General features: G+C 47.3%; 1 protein-coding gene across 1 annotated transcript; it reads left to right on the top strand.

Annotated features, from left to right (window-relative positions):
- Positions 1-535: 535 nt before the first annotated feature.
- On the top strand, positions 536-7,362 carry ARMC7 (armadillo repeat containing 7). Its single transcript, XM_073588031.1, has 3 exons — positions 536-687; positions 2,892-3,035; positions 4,501-7,362. The coding sequence occupies exons 1-3, from the start codon at positions 603-605 to the stop codon at positions 4,836-4,838; spliced, it is 567 nt and encodes a 188-aa protein (XP_073444132.1). The 5' UTR covers positions 536-602; the 3' UTR covers positions 4,839-7,362.
- Positions 7,363-17,691: the final 10,329 nt, after the last annotated feature.

Below are 17,691 nucleotides of genomic sequence, written 5' to 3'. Positions count from 1 at the left end.
CCATTTTACCACACATGGAATTTTTTTGCCATTTGAACAAATGTAAATGTCAAAACGACATTGTTGTGCACATGTTCCTTCTTATGTGAATTCTCTCAACCTCTCCAGTGCTTGGAAACCCTGAGGCCGGGGTCACATTTGCGAGAATACCCGGCCATCCAAAAGTGGCTTTCTGAGAAGAGAAAGAAATAGCCATTTACCTGCAATGAGCTTCTACAAGCCTCATACAGTACATAATACAATACATGGCAGCAAAAGGTCCAATATAGTAAAGCCATGATGTAGTGACGCTAAACGGCCTCTAGGTGTCACCCTATGTCCATACTACCTGATACGGTGTTGGCGCGCCATCTGGCGGCCATCCTCGTCACTCACACTCATTGACTATGGAATATGTCCGAAGTGCTCAGTCGTGTTAGACACAAAATATAATGAAAACTAGATAGGGTCACGTTCATTATGTATAAACAGGTTGCATTCCCGCCATTCTTAGGTTATCTGATAAACTATCTGTTACTTCCGCTGTTAGCGTGGCTTCACTTCCGCTCAGGTCACAGTTCCGTTCATTGCCCGTACCGGAGCGCGGGCTGCTGCAGGGCAGGATGAGCGGCGGGCAGTGCGCAGGCGCAGATCGCTTCCAGTACCTGCAGACTCTGGTGACGGAGTTCCAGGACACGGACAGCACAGGTGATGTGTCCATAGTGTCACTGTGTGTGCAGCACAGCCGTGCACAAAGGCGCAGGGAATAGGACAGTGTTCAGAAAGGCTCCTTTCACATCAGGCACAGGTGTCATCCATAGGCTGCCATGGAAAATCAATAAATGTATCTGTTCTATAGTATTGCACACAACAGTTTTTGTAGCCATGGGCTATTTTATTCAAGGCAGAGCAGACAGCGCTTTTATTACCTTCCTAGGGAATGGCGGAGGACGTGTGGCACCATCAGGGGCCATAGCATCGCTCACTGTATGCACACTACAGATGTGATCACCGACTAATGGGCACCCAGTGGGAGACGGGGCCCACACTAATGTAGGGTGTCATGGGCCAGTGGGCAAGCAATATGTCCCAGTGCCTAACTCTTCACCAGATGGCAGCCATCCTAATGGCCCGTCAGGTGACCGTGCCCATACTGGTGACCTCTTATGGGTAAACCGCAGGCACTCCGGGACGAATTGATTTGCTAGGATTTTTTTTAGAACCCAGAAAACCCCTTTAAAGGGAGTCTTTCACCCCCGAATATAGACTTAAAACTAGTCACATAGTCTTGTAGGAAATGGATCAATTAAAAATTGTTCTTTATGTTTTTAAATCCTATACTACTTTGGCCCCAAAGGTTTTACTTGTAATATGTAAATGAGGGTGCTCAGTGCACCCATGGCGTAGCTAGAAACCTCAGTGCAACATTGCACCCAACTTCAGATTACTGTCTCTCCTTCTGTAGTGATTGACACAGGACAAGACTGTTATGTGATCACTGACACTGCAGGAGAGAGCACACCGATCACTCCTCACTTCTGACATTGCTGCTGTTTTTGATATCACTTCAGTGCTGGAGAGCACACATACCACTCACTCCTCGCCTCTCATTGCTGGTGTTTTTGATATCACTTCAGTGCAGGTAGCACAAAGATCTCTCTCTCCTCACCTCTGACATTGCTGGTATTTTTTATATCTCTTCAGTGCAGGAGAGCACACAGATCACTCTCTCCTCGCCTCTGACATTGCTGGTGTTTTTTATATGTCTTCAGTGCAGGAGAGCACACAGATCACTCTCTCTTCGCCTCTGACATTGCTGGTGTTTTTATATGTCTTCAGTGCAGGAGAGCACACAGATCACTCTCTCTTCGCCTCTGACATTGCTGGTGTTTTTTATATCACTTCAGTGCAGGAGAGCACACAGATCACTCTCTCCTCGCCTTTGACATTGCTGGTGTTTTTGATATCACTTCAGTGCAGGCAGCACAAAGATCACTCCTCACCTCTGACATTGCTGGTATTTTTTATATCACTTCAGTGCAGGAGATCACACATATCACTCTCTCCTCACCTCTGATATTGCTGGTGTATTTTATATCTCTTCAGTGCAGGAGAGCACACCGATCACTCTCTCTCTTCGCCTCTGACATTGCTGGTGTTTTTTATATCTCTTCAGTGCAGGAGAGCACACAGATCACTCTCTCCTCACCTCTGACATTGCTGGTATTTTTTATATCTCTTCAGTGCAGAAGAGCACACAGATCACTCTCTCCTCACTTCTGACATTGTTTCCTCTGTCACTTCCGTGTAGGACAGAGAGTACAAATCACTCTCTCCTCCCAGCTGACATCACTGCACAGCTATACCCCAGAGATGTCAAACATGAGGAGAGAATGATTTGTATGCTCTGTCCTGCACTGAAGTGCTAGCAGAAGACAGTAGCAATATCACCAGTGAGGAGACAGTGATTTGTTAGCCATGTCCTGCATAGTGTCAGTGCACATATAATGGAGGTTTATCTTCACACAGTGCTGTAAATCAGTATGGTGACTGCAATCTATATGTGTGGGTGGTACAGTGCACTTATATATTACAATAAAGTTGTTTTTGAGGTAACAGAAGGACAGGTTTGAACATGAAAGTAACTATTATTGTTGCTCCATCTCCTACAAAGCTTATGTGGTTAGTTTGGAGTGAAAATTTCAGGTGACAGACTCCCATCAGTCTTGATGTTGCTGATATCCAGGTTCTTACTATGGTGAAGCTCTGTAATTTAAAATGGTGATATGATAAGGGCATCACTGGATTTCATTTATGGGCACAAGGGAAGGAGAGATTTCATTCCATTCTATAATATTTCCAATCACAATATTTGCTAGGCCTAATTTTACTGATTTTACTTTTTTCTTTAGATTGCAAAGAACAGGTCTTGGCAAATTTGGCCAACTTCTCGTATGACCCTAAGAACCTCGCGTACCTTCGACAGCTGCAGGTTCCAGACTTGTTTCTGGATATGTTGACTGAAGATAATGAAACCCTGGTGGAGTTTGGAATAGGTTTGTGTTACCAGTAAAACATGACATTTTGTGGTTGTAAATAAAAAATGAAATCCTCGATAAAACCTACTGATAAATATATTCAATAGAAATTAAGGCTCAAATCAATCAGATAGTCATGTGCCTCCAGTGAATTTTGTGGGCCTCAATGTAAAATCTGGTTTTCTTATATGGGTGAAAGAAACAGGGCCCTGCCTGATTCCAGGGCCCAGGTGTTATGGCAACTCCTGGACCCATAAGGCCACATTCCCACATTCAGTATTTGGTCAGTTTTTTACCTCAGTATCTGTAAGCCAAAATCAGTATTGGGACAGTGAGAGGAAAAGTAGAATAGAAAAACCCACTCCTGGTTTTGACTTACAGATACTGAGGTAAAAAACTCACCAACGACTGAACATGTGCATGAGGCCTTATAATTACACCCCTGTAACGCTCCATCTACTCAGGTCACTCTTCATAATTTGGAAGAGAATATGGCTGGCCTGCAATGCCCGGCACAGCCCATAGACATAAAAGGTGTTGTTTCTTGGGGAACCCATGCAATTCAGATATTATTAAAGGGGTCAACACCTGTAACACGGCTTGTGGCGTACTTTCATGTAGCAGTTAACTATCCCCACCTCATGCCAACTAAATAACAACGTTGCTAATCTTTACTGACTGACTTCCTTCGGCTGATTAGATGCATGGTCATGTAAGGCCTCATTCAGACATCAGTGATTCTCATATGCAAAAAGCTGACCAATTTTTATCAGAGTTTGGTCCATGTGTCACTTTTTGACCATTAGTAAACAAACATAATAAAGATGGAGGTAACATAGGTGCAAAATAGGTGAGACACTGTGCAGTATCCTGTGCGTGACCTGCACCCTATAGAAGCTTTTTTTTTTTTTTTGGTGCCATTTTAATAATAAGCAATCATCCCCTCCATGAATTTGTAGGTTGTATTTTGCACCTCCATCTTTATGACATGGGTCTGCTGCATCCTGACAGTGCATGAGAGATTTATTATTATTGACCAGCACTTTTCTATAAGACTGTAGTAACAGAACCTTTTGAACTCAGGAATCCTAAGCAATTAGAGTGATCTTACACTTATGATTAGTGGAGGCTCAGCCTCTGGGACCTCCAATAATCCTGAGAATGAAGGCTTTTCAGATCTGTTGGAGTGTTCTTCTCTGCCACTGCGGTACTTAGACCACCCACTACACAAGGAACTGCAGCACTTGAATTGGGACATCTGTAATTCCCCCTGGGTGTTAGGACTACACCACTCCTGCAGCTGCTTCATTCTCAATATCTGTGGGAGTCTTAGAGGTTGGATCCCCACTTATCAGAGTGATGACATGTCCTATAGCTGTGTGCCTTCACATTACAAGATGGAAACTCAGGCAAGGAATTTAGTAGGTAGAAGCAGCAGGAAAGTCTTATCACAGGTATAATTCACTTTTTTTTCTTTTCCAAGGAGGCCTCTGTAATTTATGTCTGGATAAAGCCACGAAGAGTCACATTTTGGCTTCAGGGGGTCTGAGCCTTGTGATCAACTGTCTATCCAGTCGTCGTGAAGAAACTGTTCTCTCTGCTATAACGACTCTCATGTACCTGAGTACAGCTGCCTCCCGCACAGAAATTACCTCCCAGCCTGTGGTGGAGTGCATGCTCAGATTCTCCCTCTCCACCAACCGTAGGCTTAGCAATCTAGCCAATGTTTTTCTGGAGGACTATTGCACTGAAACACAAGTGCAAGAAGCCCAGACTGTAAACCAGCACACTGCACTTGGAATACCCCTACCCAAAGAGTGACCGATCCATGATTTCCCACAGAGACCAGAAACACTTGTGCTACTAATTATGTTCTGCTGCTATGAGGACTTGTCTTCATACATAGTTACATACGTTGAAAAAAAGACCTAGGTCCATCATTTTCAACCTTTCTCCACCAATATTACCATAAATGTCCCATGCAGTTGCATTTATAAACATTTTATTATGCTCATTAAAATATTAAGAACAGTCTTTCACACCTCTGCCTACATATCTAGCAGAATGCAGACTGCAACAAGCTTAAAGGGGTTGTCCGGTGAAAACGAATTGTCACTTATCCACAGAGTAGGCATTAACTTGTTTATTAGTGGAGGGGTTCATCCGTTGGGACCCCATGATTAGGCAGAACGTGGAACTTTCATCCTTGTTAAAATGGAGCAGCAGTGCACATGCTCAACAGCTACTCCATTCATTCCCTGTGGCGCTGTTGAGCGCTGGGTTCTGCTTTTTCCGGCAGCCCCACAGAGATTGACAGAAGCGGCAATCAGGCGTTCAACCAACAGCTCCATTTTGTAAATAGGCTAGAAGTTTCCTCTGGAATAAAAAAAAAGTAGAATATATGCATCTACTGGATCAACGCCATTTTTCCACCCTCGGTACTGTGTTCCCCGCCCATCTCAAGGCATTGACAACCGGAGGTCACATGACCACTGCAGTCAATTAATGAGCGAAAACAGTCAATTAATGAGCGAAAACCTATACATTTAGTCCAAATAGGAAGATGAAATGTGAAGGCTGCAGCTGACCAGCACCCTGTGGCACTCCTTGCTGGATGTCAAGACACAGTACTGAGTGCAGTGCCAGTCCTGGAGGAGAATACAGATTTTTTTTTTTTTTTTTGCTATGTCTTACAACACCCTGAATTCATTCAGTTTAACTTTTAAATCGGGGTACAGCACTTGTAACTGCTATGCAAACAAACGGAATATGGAGATAGCTTTATATTTTCAACAGGTCTGCACCACAATTTACTGAATAAGGGCACGTGTGTATATATGATATGCTGCAGAAAGAAATATGCATGCAAATACCATTTTGTAAGTGGTCCTTGGTCTCGCCATTCAGACCCTTTTGCTCCCATTTGATTGTTTTTCGCGAAGTTATGCTTCAACTGCCATCACGCTACATTACAGGATGATGTTTAGTCTTAATTCACGTACGGGCATGTCTTATCTGTCAAGAGGCATACAGGGAAAACAGAGCAGTGGTCATTCAGTTCATGGCAGAAGTTAACTACTAGATCGGTGGCTACTCTTATCGCCAGAACAGTAGACTATATTGCAATCATCGTATTATATAGCACTGTGTACTTACAATTGCTCGTTTTTCCTTTCTACCCAGTTAATTCTTCTGTTTTCCATTAGGTCTATGACATCACGTGGTTAAAAACTGACTAGCTGAATCTTCCTAAGCTCTATATAGAAACAGGCAGTCTCTTTTCTCTGCATAAGTCACCCTTTTCTTCAACTCCTGACCCAGCTGCTCTGCTCCTCCTCCTGCCAGGGACTTTGCAGTGATGTAGAATTGTAGTTCTAATGATGCCTCATGCAGGGAAAATAGACTTCCTGTTTCTTCAGAGAGCTTACAAGAATTCAGCTAGTCCGTACGTACACTGTGCTGCATAATTTGACGACTGTAATATATTAAGATGATAAAAATTTGATGGAAGGAGTGGGCTTAATTTGCAGGTTAATAGCTTTACTAACCTGCCCTGTACCTGGAGAAAATGAACTTTATTCTCTCCAGCAGCATTCATTTCAGTCACAAGGGTGGTGGTGTGATGCTGGTGTAGTCGCTGCTGAGAGGCAAGAGCAGTGGCTGCTGTAACCGTGTCCCCAGCACTGACTGACAGTCTCAAGGCAGATTCAGGGTCAGTCAGGGCCGAGCACACAGTTGCAGCCACCGCACAGTATTTTCACAGATGTTAATTAGTCACAAAAAATCCACATGATTATAAATGGCACTTCCCATACAAATCACAATTCAGACTAGATGAAAGACCGAGTACTGACGAGATCTATTAAAAATATTTTTTTTAATCGAAATATCAAAAAAATAAATTAAAAAAGAATCTCCAAAAGGGGACGCTAGTGTGACCAAATCAATATGTGTAATCCAAGTACTGGGAAATTATATAAATACATGGAAGGGGTATTAGAACATTTCAGGTACTGTGACAGGGCTTACATATCAGGTATCCGACATAGACTCGAAACATCCCAGATCAAAAAAGTCTCCTGTCTATAGAGATGGTGTGAGGTGTAACCATAGTACCACTAAAACTAGTAGAGGGTCTTGTAGTTCCTATGTGGCACTTATGTGAAGATAAGTCCAAATCTGCGTTAGACCAGCGTTATACTGTACTTTATACCTGTTTGCTATATCCATGGTTTGCAGTCATTTGATCCTTTGCTATGTCTGTTGTTCTTTTTTTCTTGCACCTTCTTTGTAACACGATTTATAACATTTTTATATTTATGATTTAATAAAAGTGATTTTATTATTGCGTTGTTTTGCTCTTTGCTATATTGTAGCATTGAGATCTGGTTTTCGATTATTGGCAATTAGAGCATAGTAGTTTTTGATATATGGGCATATTTTGGATTTAATAATTTAGACCAATGTTAGACTGGTCAAGTAAAGTAGATAGGACGTTACAGCCGAATCAAATTAATGTAGCCTCCCCTGAAACACCAGCAATCCAATATCATTATCATATGCTTTTGAAGGATACCTGTATGTGATGATATAGATGAAGGCGGTCATCACTCGTATCGCCGCCAGCTTCTTCCGGGGGGACCAGCAACAACCGGAGCGAACAGAGGCAATCCCTGCATGTGTTGTGGCTGTTTAACAGCCTGAAGACATGCAGCTACTGGGACTCAGACATATTTTTTGGGCATGCCGAAGACTCATTGCTATCTGACAGCAGCACTTACAACATACTGCTAGTACGGGGGGTGCGCTCTGGTCCACATGCCCAACGCACACATGGGAAGACAAAGGGCAAGTGCTGCATCGGACTAGAGCTGTCCATTCCTATGGTCCCCAGCCAGGGTTATATTTTTAAAAACTCTTTGAAAGGCGGTGTTTAAAGATACCCGTCTGGAATTGTGCAGCCAGGCTCTGAATCATACTACCTGTGATTTGGGCTGCATAAAGCAGCAGACAGGCTCCCTTAAATAAAAATTGCAATGAGGTAAGGGTTGCGGAGCAGTCGACTTACAATGGTGAATACAACTTTGCATTTGTCTTTATTCAAATGTGAGTGCAACCTGTGATTTCCAGGCCTGCCACAGATCCTCCAAGCAGTCTCATGGGTTTAGGAAAGCCATGGACATGACAAATCAGCTGTAGTTTAATACTTTGTTGTGAGAAAAGGCTCCCTGTATTGGACGTTTGCATAAGACTCCTGCATCTGTTTGGCCGGGGCAGCATGTAGCACCTAAAACATGTTCAAGGTGCAGTTAAATCAGAATTGATGTACTAAATTTATCAATTGGACATATGGCTCCTGCAAAAAAAAAAAAAAGTGATGCCCTTAAGCAGCAGGTCCAGTAAGTATTTCATAAACCCTTTAGCAAGATGGCACCATTCCATTGTTAATGCCACATGAGCATTGTTAGCAGCCGCTAACCTCAGATGACTGAACAAACTGAGAACACTAGCAGCCAGTGATTGGCCACATCCCTCACGAGAGCCATGGGAGGCCCTTCAGTGACATCACTGTAGGATTAAGGGAATCTGTCAGCAGGCTTTTGCTATGCAATCTGAGGGCAGCATGGGATAGGGGCTGTGAGGCCGGTTTCACATTCGCGCTTTTGAGCGCAGCGACGGCCTGCGCACGGCCGCCGCTAAGCCCTGCCCCGCCTCCACCGGTATCTCCGCCTCCGGGCGCATGACGCTGCATGCGTCGTGCGTCCCCTATCTTCATCACAGAGGGCGCAGGCCGTGCGCAGTCTGCGCACAGTCTGCGTTTGGCGGCGCATGCGTCCTTTTGACGGTGCGCCGAGCACAACCAAAATGCAACAGGTTGCGTTTGGCGCACCGTCAAAAGGACACATGCGCCGCCAAACGCAGACACGGCCTGCGCCCTCTGTGATGAAGATAGGGGACGCACGACGCATGCAGCGTCATGCGCCCGGAGGCGGAGATACCGGTGGAGGCGGGGCAGGGGGCGGGGCTTAGCGGCGGCCGTGCGCAGGCCGTCGCTGCGCTCAAAAGCGCGAATGTGAAAACGGCCTGACTCTGACTTAAGCTGTGTGTCACTTAGCTTTTGTGCTGTAGTTTCAATACAATGAGTGTTTCAGAACTTGTTTGGTGGCCCTCTTCTGTTTGAACGCCCCTGAAAAACAAGATTCAGACATATGCACCAACAGAGCCATAGACTATAATGGTGTCAGCAGAGCGAGTGTGTACGCCTACTGGAGGCAAAACACCCAGACATGAGAGAAAATGCACAGGTCGAGCACATGTTTGCTCTGCTGGTACCATTATAGTCTCTGGCCTAGTCTGCCTACACTGGAGCACAATGTGAGCACCCTTATCAGCAAGAGACTGTCACTGCAGGACTAGTTGGCCTCCTGGTCCACCCATGCCCCCAGCACTGATTGTATATTGACTAAAGTACACAGAAAGCTGCTAATCAGAGGTGTGGGCAGTGTCCGCTACATCAAAAATAGATTTTCCCAACTGCTGCACCCAGTATATTGATACACTGCCGCAATCATGGTCTTCCTACATTATGCCGCTCTTAGATTAAGTATAGTAGAAAGGTGAGAAAAGTAAAACTGTGTTTAGTCTAAAAGTTTAAAATCATGGAGGTAGTATTCTGACAACTAGCACGGTGGGGAGTGGACACTTAGCCCTGCGTGCCTCCTGATGAGTTTCTCCTTGTAGGTCTTCATGGGCCTACATGTGCATGTTAAGGCTATAATTGGGCACGTTTAGCTTAGGGAAAGCTGTGGACTGATCTTGTAAGGGTGGGAGCTATGGGGTTTCTAGGGCTAATTTATTGACCTACAGGGCTGAACAGGGTCAATGTTCCTGCTTTTACCCATTTGCAGACCTGATGGGAGGATGTGTCCTTTGATATACTGCATGAGGCATCTTCTACTTCACCCTAGTGATGACATATTGGTTGAGAGATTTCCTCTCCACCCCACCCATTTGACACTTAATATTCTGTCTCCATATGTCAAAACTCTGTGACCAGTCATTTCAAGGCAGAGTTTCAATCCACAGGTCTCTCTTCATTAAAAGGGAATACGTCACTAGTTTTGGCACATGAGATACAGCCATCAACTTTCAGGGCTGATATATAGCATTCTATAATGCTGTATATAAGCCCCCAACCCGACCTGGAAGAGAAGAAAAAAAAAACTTCTACTCAGCTGCAGGGTGGTCTGGCACCTCCCATCTTCTGATCACAGCCCTCTGTTGCTTTGTGTGGATCCCTTAAGCCAGTGGTCCCCAACCTTTTTTGCACCAGGGACCGGTTTCAAGCAAGACCATTCTTCCATGGCCCGGCAGGGCGGGGATGGAGGTGTGGCAGGGGCGGGGCTTTGGTCATAAGGGGGCGTGGCTATGGACACGGTTGTAGTGTAGCAGTGCATACTTATTAAATAACATTTATAATGTGACTCAACTCACCATAGGTTTTGAATAAGTGCTCCATCACTCCCTTCTCCCCATCACTGCCATCTCTCCATCATTGCCTTCACCCCATCACTCCCTTCTCCCCATCACTGCCATCTCTCCATCATTGCCTTCACCCCATCACTCCCCTCTCCCCATCATTGCCTTCACCCCATCACTCCCTTCTCCCCATCATTGCCTTCACCCCATCACTGCCATCTCTCCATCATTGCCTTCACCCCATCACTGCCATCTCTCCATCATTGCCTTCACCCCATCACTCCCTTCTCCCCATCACTGCCATCTCTCCATCATTGCCTTCACCCCATCACTCCCCTCTCCCCATCATTGCCTTCACACCATCACTCCCTTCTCCCCATCATTGCCTTCACACCATCACTCCCTTCTCCCCATCATTGCCTTCACCCCATCACTCCCTTCTCCCCATCATTGCCTTCACCCCATCACTGCCATCTCTCCATCATTGCCTTCACCCCATCACTCCCTTCTCCCCATCACTGCCATCTCTCCATCATTGCCTTCACCCCATCACTCCCCTCTCCCCATCATTGCCTTCACACCATCACTCCCTTCTCCCCATCATTGCCTTCACCCCATCACTCCCCTCTCCCCATCATTGCCTTCACACCATCACTCCCTTCTCCCCTTCATTGCCTTCACCCCATCACTCCCTTCTCCCCATCATTGCCTTCACCCCATCACTCCCCTCTCCCCATCATTGCCTTCACACCATCACTCCCCTCTCCCCATCATTGCCTTCACACCATCACTCCCTTCTCCCCATCATTGCCTTCACACCATCACTCCCTTCTCCCCATCATTGCCTTCACCCCATCACTCCCTTCTCCCCATCATTGCCTTCACCCCATCACTCCCTTCTCCCCATCATTGCCTTCACCCCATCACTCCCTTCTCCCCATCATTGCCTTCACCCCATCACTCCCTTCTCCCCATCATTGCCTTCACCCCATCACTCCCCTCTCCCCATCATTGCCTTCACACCATCACTCCCCTCTCCCCATCATTGCCTTCACCATCACTCCCCTCTCCCCATCATTGCCTTCACACCATCACCCCCTTCTCCCCATCATTGCCTTCACCCCATCACTGCTGTCTCTCCATCACTCCCCTCATGGCCTTCTCCTCATGTCCCCATCTCCTCCAGGGTCAGGCTACACAAACACAGACACACACACACACACACACACACGCCGCCCGCGCTTCCTCGCTCTGACACAGCAGCGGCCGCGCTCAGTGTGTCAGTCAGACAGGAAGCGCAGGCGGCGGGCAGGAAGCTGGACGGGTCCTTGCAGCTCCGCTCCTGCTATTCCCTCTTGCAGGCAGCGGAGCTGCTTGATCGCTCCCTGGCCGCCGCTAAGAACTGCTGCGCGCCGCCCCTGCCCCCGCTACGCCACTGACCGCCCCTGGATCCCCTTGTGTCCGCGGACCGGCAAGGGCACTGCAGCGGCCCGGTGCTGGGCCACGGACCGGCGGTTGGGGACCCCTGCCTTAAGCTACTCTCACATTAGCATTTTAAGTGCAGCGCTTCGGGCGCAATAGAAACACATGCAAAAAAAAATGTATCATGCGTATGCGTTTTAACCAGTTTCTAGCCATGTTGACTCTTAAAATGCATGCGTTTTGTAATGCAGGTGTGTGCATGTCCATGCACACGCCTGTGTTCCCATAGACTAATGCGTTATTGTCGCATTCCGTGCGCATGAGTTTTCTAAACTGTTGGCCGGACCCAAAAATGCAACAGGTTGCATCTGGCACGCCTAGGCGCACACCATAAAAAAACGCATGCGCATGAAGACATATGAACACGTGCAAATGCTAGACCATGCGCACACCATGTTAAACATAGGTGCGCATGATGGATGCACACAATGTGCTGTGCAAATAGCTTAGTTACTCACCGATAACGGTGTTTCTCGGAACCCATGACAGCACCACGGAGAGAGGGGATCCGCCCTTCAGGGACAGGAACCTACAGATAAAAAGGGCGGTACCTCTCCTCCGCCTTCAGTTGGTTACAGAGCATCAGAGGGTCTCCAGGTTAGTTAGACAACAGAAATATATGCACAACATTATAATATTGCTTATTATCAGAAGCACCGTGCCTAAACGGAAACACTCTACTAACAGTAAAACGTGCCCACCACACTCGTGAAGGGGAGGGGAATAAGCGGGTGCTGTCATGGGTTCCGAGAAACACCGTTATCGGTGAGTAACTAAGCTATTCTCTCTCACACATGACAGCACCACGGAGAGAATTACAGAGATTGGTAGCTTAGGGAGGGACCACCGCCTGAAGGACCCTACTCCCGAAGGTCAGGTCAGACATGGAGGCTAGATCTAATCTATAGTGCCTGAAAAAGGTCGAAGGTGATGACCAGGTGGCCGCCTTACAGATTTGTTCTATTGATACCTCAGATCTTTCAGCCCATGAGGTCACCATCACTCCTGTGGAATGGGCTCTCAACCCTTCCGGGATGGTATTTTCACTGGATGAATATGCCAGGGCAATCGCATCCCTTATGCACCTTGCCAGGGTACTCTTAGATGCTTTAAGTCCCTTCCGAGGTCCCTGAAAACACACAAAGAGAGCCTTCCTTCCTATATTTCTTGGTGGCCTCTAGATACTGCACTAGGCACCTCATCACGTCTAAGGTGTGGAATTTGTCTTCTCCCTTCTTTTTAGGATTTGGGCAGAATGAAGGAAGGACTACCTCTTGGGACTTATGGAAGTGTGATGACACTTTCGGTAGATATGCCAGGTCAGGCTTTAAAATGACCCTATCATCTAGAATCTTTGTGAAAGGTGGCCCTACTGATAAAGCTTGCATATCGCTCACTCTGCGAGCTGATGTTAGCGCCAAAAGAAGCACTGTTTTTAACGACAGGATTCTTAGGGATGCTGAGTGAATAGGTTCGAATGGAGGGCCTGTTAGCGTGGATAGTACAAGATTTAGATCCCATGATGGTAATCTTTGATTAGCTATCGGCCTGGATCTGGATACAGCCTTAATAATCTGTCACCCAAGGATTACCTACCACATTATGGTTATAAAGGTGCCCAAGGCCGCTACTTGTACCTTTAATGTGTTGACCGCTAGACCCTGTTCTAGGCCCTTTTGTAGAAATTCTAGGATTTTGTCAATGTGAACCTCATCCTGAACCTTTACCCCTGAAGTGGATAAGAACTTTTTCTTTTTTTCCACGTTCTCCTGTAGGCTCTCATCGTAACCCGTTCCCTACTTTTTTTTTTTGTAATGTGGTTATCAGGTTCTCTGAAAACCCTCTGTCTCTCATCAGTGCCCTCTCAAATTCCATGCTGTTAAATGCAATCTCCCTGCCTGAGGGTGTAACACTGGCCCCTGCGATAGCAGGTCCAGGAGATCCGGGAGGATCCATGGGTCGGTTAGAGAGAATATTCTTTGCCAGGAGAACCAGGTTCTTTTGGGTCAGAAGGGGGCTATTAAACTCATTCTTGCCCCATCCTCCCTGACTTTTCTTAGCACTGCTGGGATCAGCATGATCGGGGGAAAGGCATATGTTAGGCCCCATGTCCATGGGAGTATGAAGGCGTCCAGAGCTAGAGGATTCCCCCTGGGGTCTATGGAGCAGAAAGTTTCCACTTTTTTGTTTCTGAAGTCGGCGAACAGATCTATGTCCGAGTCCCCCCACATTTTTACAATCTGCCGAAAAACGGACCGCTTTAGGACCCATTCCCCTTGTCGTAATTGGGTGCGACTCAGAAAGTCTGCCCTTTGATTCTCCGTGCCCCGGATGTGTAGTGGTGACAGAGATAGCAGGTTTGCATCTGCTAATTTGAGGACTCTGGAGAATGTGTCCATTAGGGCTCGGGACCTGTTCCCTCCTGATGATTTATATATGCTATTGTGACTCGATTGTCTGAAAATATGCGGACATGATGACCCCGGAGCAGGGGTAAGAAGTGTGTTAATGCGTAGCCCACTGCTAAGAGCTCTTACTGGTTCGAGGAGGCTTCTAATTCTTGAACTCCCCACGTACCCTGGGCCACTTTGTTGTTCATGTGTGCTCCCCACCCCGTGGGACTGGCATCTGTGGTAACTATGTGTGTTATTTTTGTTACCCAGGGGATCCCTTTGGAAAGGTTGTCTTGGCTTTTCCACCAGGTTAGGGAATGAGTAGTTTTTGAATTTAGGGTAATACGACCCTCTAGGTGTCCCCCTACTGCAGACTAGTTGGCTAGTACATCCCACTGTAGATCTCTCGTGTGTAACGGAGCCCATTGGACTGCTGGCAGGCAGGCGGAGAGAGAACCTAGTCGTGACATCGCTTTTCTTAATGTCATGGAGGGATTTTGGATGGCTCGTTACAATTTGAGCGATTTTCTCCTTCTTGTGGTCTGGGAGGCGGCACTCTTGAATGTTTGAGTCCAATGTTAGACCCAAGAATTCCTGTACTCTGCTGGGCTCCGATCTTGATTTTTTTAGATTCAGGAGCCAGCCCAGGCCTTGCAGAGTGTCCATCACTCTGTCCCTCTGTTCCCAGCGTTTTTGAGCCGAGCTGGTTGCTATTAAAAAATAGTCCAGATACGGGATTATTATTATGTCTTGCTCCCTTATATGGGCCATCATCTCTGACACTATTTTGGTAAATACCCGTGGAGCTACAGATATTCCGAATGGCAAGGCTCTATACTGGAGTTCTCTTATCTCGCCCTTTATCGAGATGACTAACCTGAGATATTGCCTGGAGTTTTTGTGAATGGGGACGTGATAATAGGCGTCGCTGAGATCTAACACCAAGATGAAGCAGTTCGGGAACAGGATTTTGGTGGTGGACCTGAGACTCCATTTTGAAGTTTTAAATTTTTTTTTTTTTTTTAATTTATAATTGTCCGAAACCTGCCGCCTGGCTTGGTCACCAGGAAAAAGAGGGAGTAAAACCCCTTGCTCCTTCCCTGCAGGGGAACCTCCTGGAGGGCTCGTTTTTCTACCAGGCTTAGGACTTAGTTTCCTAGGGCTTCCTGCTCTTGCATACTGGATCTTAGCGGAGTCATTACATACTTTTGAGGCGGGACAGAAAGTATCCTTAAACCCCTAATCCAGGAGGGCCTACTATCCAGGGGTTGTTTGAGATTCTTTTCCAGGCTGGGAGAAAAAGGGGTTAACCTTCCCCCCCACCCTGAGCAAACTGTCACCTAGAGGGCTTTTTGTCTCAGGACAAGTTGCAGAGGAGGAACCCTCTCTCTTCTCATCCCACTTTTGCTCTCTCGGTGGTCTCCGCTGAAAAAAAACTTTCTATTCCAAAAGGGCCTCTTAGCTGCATTTGAGAGTGCTGCTGCTTTGGACGATAACCGGACTGAGTCTGCCGATGAGTCCGCTAGGAAGGCAGCCGCTCCCCTTATTACTGGGATAGAGTCTAGGATTTTATCCCTTGGCGTCCCTTCTTAGTTGCTTTCCTAGTTGGTCCACCCAAATCATTAGGGCTCTCGAAATACATGTTGCCGCTATGGCTGGCCTGAGGTTACCTCCAGCTGACTCCCATGCACCTTAAAGAAAGGTATCTGCCTTTTTATCTAGGGGACCCCTGAGGGTGCCCATGTCCTCAACGGGGAGGGCGAATTTTTTTTTTTTTTTTTTTGAGGCCTTTGCGACAGCTACATCGAGCTTCGGGCCCTCTTCCTCACAGGGATATTTCCTTTTAAGGGAAGGGACCGTGGTGTTTTTCCTGTCCGGTTTATCCCATTCTTTTTGATTAGACCCCGCACATTTTCATTTAGCGGGAACACTCTCCACGCCTTTTCTGGCCCAGTCCCCCGAACATTATGTCCTTGACTGTTTTATCAGGCCTAGGGTCCAGCACCCCCATGGTAGAAGTTACCGCTTTCACTAGTTTGTCTACCTCGTCTAGGGGGAAGCAGTGACTCCCCTCTGTTTCCTCGTCTGAGGATGAGGAGCTGGAATCTGAGGGTTTTGACGCGATTTCTCCTGATGTCGAGGAATCCGACTGGGAAATCACTATTGTCTTTCTTTTTTGATTTGTCCCTATGCTTAAGGGATGTTAGGGCACTCTGACCTCCAATTTAATTGCAGCTTTTAGGTCAGAGGCCAAATCCGGAGTTTCCTAACAGAGGATTTCTTTTGTACATGGCTCTGTTTTTTTCTCTCGAGAAATAGGTAGGGGACTAGCAGAAGTGGGGCACTCCCTGTTCTTTTCCCCTTCTTTCCCAAGTAAGGGAAATGGAACTTTTAATACAATGGTGAACATTCACCCAAAGGTATGCGGCTGCAGGTATTGATTCGGGAGATGGAGTCAGGTCCAGAATAGGCTGCTCTCCTGGTGGCGATTTGCTCCTTGCAGCTGACGTGCTATGCTGCGTGGAGTGCCCGGCTGGCGTCACCGCTCCCATCCTGCACCGTGGTCCCTGGGAGAGCGCTATTGCGCATGCGCCGGTTCTGGGGACCCAGAAGCCAGCTTCTACTTCCGGGGCAGCCACCATCTTGGTACCCTGGCGCCGCCCGCATGTTTACCGGGTCCCCGACTTCCTCTCCGGAGCGGCGGCTCCGGCGTCACTCCCACCCGCTCACCCGGCAGCCCGCATCGGCGGCTTCGGGCACTGCACCCTCCTGAGGCAGGGGCCTCCCCGCTGCCATCACCGGTCAGGCCGGCCCCTGGACACACGAAAGGTACCGTCCTGTGGGTCCCTCCGTCAGGGACAGGAACCCAACTGAAGGCGGAGGAGAGGTACCGCCCTTTTTATCTGTAGGTTCCTGTCCCTGAAGGGCGGATCCCCTCTCTCCGTGGTGCTGTCATGGGTGAGAGAAAAACGCTAATGTGAAACCAGCCTTAGTCATCCACAGCCTCCTCGGCACAGCACTCCTGCACAGGTGTACTCATCTGTCCTGTTGAGGGCAGAGTAAAGTACTGCAGTACTTTCCTCTGCCCTCAACAGGGCAGACAAGTATGCCTGCGCAGGAGAGAAACGCTGGAGACCAGATGAAGCAGGGATGTGTCATCCAAGCGAAGCAAGAAGGAGGGTGGCACCAGACAGAGCGACACAACTTGAACCAGGCCACCTTGCAGGTGAGTATTTTCTTCTGTCAGGTTGGGGGGGGGGGGGGGGGCGCACGCAGATATACAGCATTACAGAATGCTGCAGAAAAGTCCTGAAAGGCAG

The sequence above is a fragment of the Dendrobates tinctorius genome, unplaced genomic scaffold (assembly GCF_039654945.1).
Source record: "Dendrobates tinctorius isolate UK_male_01 unplaced genomic scaffold, ASM3965494v1 ptg000103l, whole genome shotgun sequence".
In the NCBI taxonomy this organism is placed as follows: domain Eukaryota; kingdom Metazoa; phylum Chordata; class Amphibia; order Anura; family Dendrobatidae; genus Dendrobates; species Dendrobates tinctorius.
Note: the sequence above shows the minus strand (reverse complement) of the source record. Positions and strands in the feature narration are given on the sequence as shown.

Excerpts from the sequence above, each read along its gene's own strand:
- ARMC7 (XM_073588031.1), top strand. The coding sequence starts at position 603 with ATGAGCGGCGGGCAGTGCGCAGGCGCAGATCGCTTCCAGTACCTGCAG. Across the intron at positions 688-2,891 it reads CCAGGACACGGACAGCACAG|ATTGCAAAGAACAGGTCTTG; the intron begins GTGATGTGTCCA and ends TTTTTTCTTTAG. Across the intron at positions 3,036-4,500 it reads CCTGGTGGAGTTTGGAATAG|GAGGCCTCTGTAATTTATGT; the intron begins GTTTGTGTTACC and ends TTCTTTTCCAAG.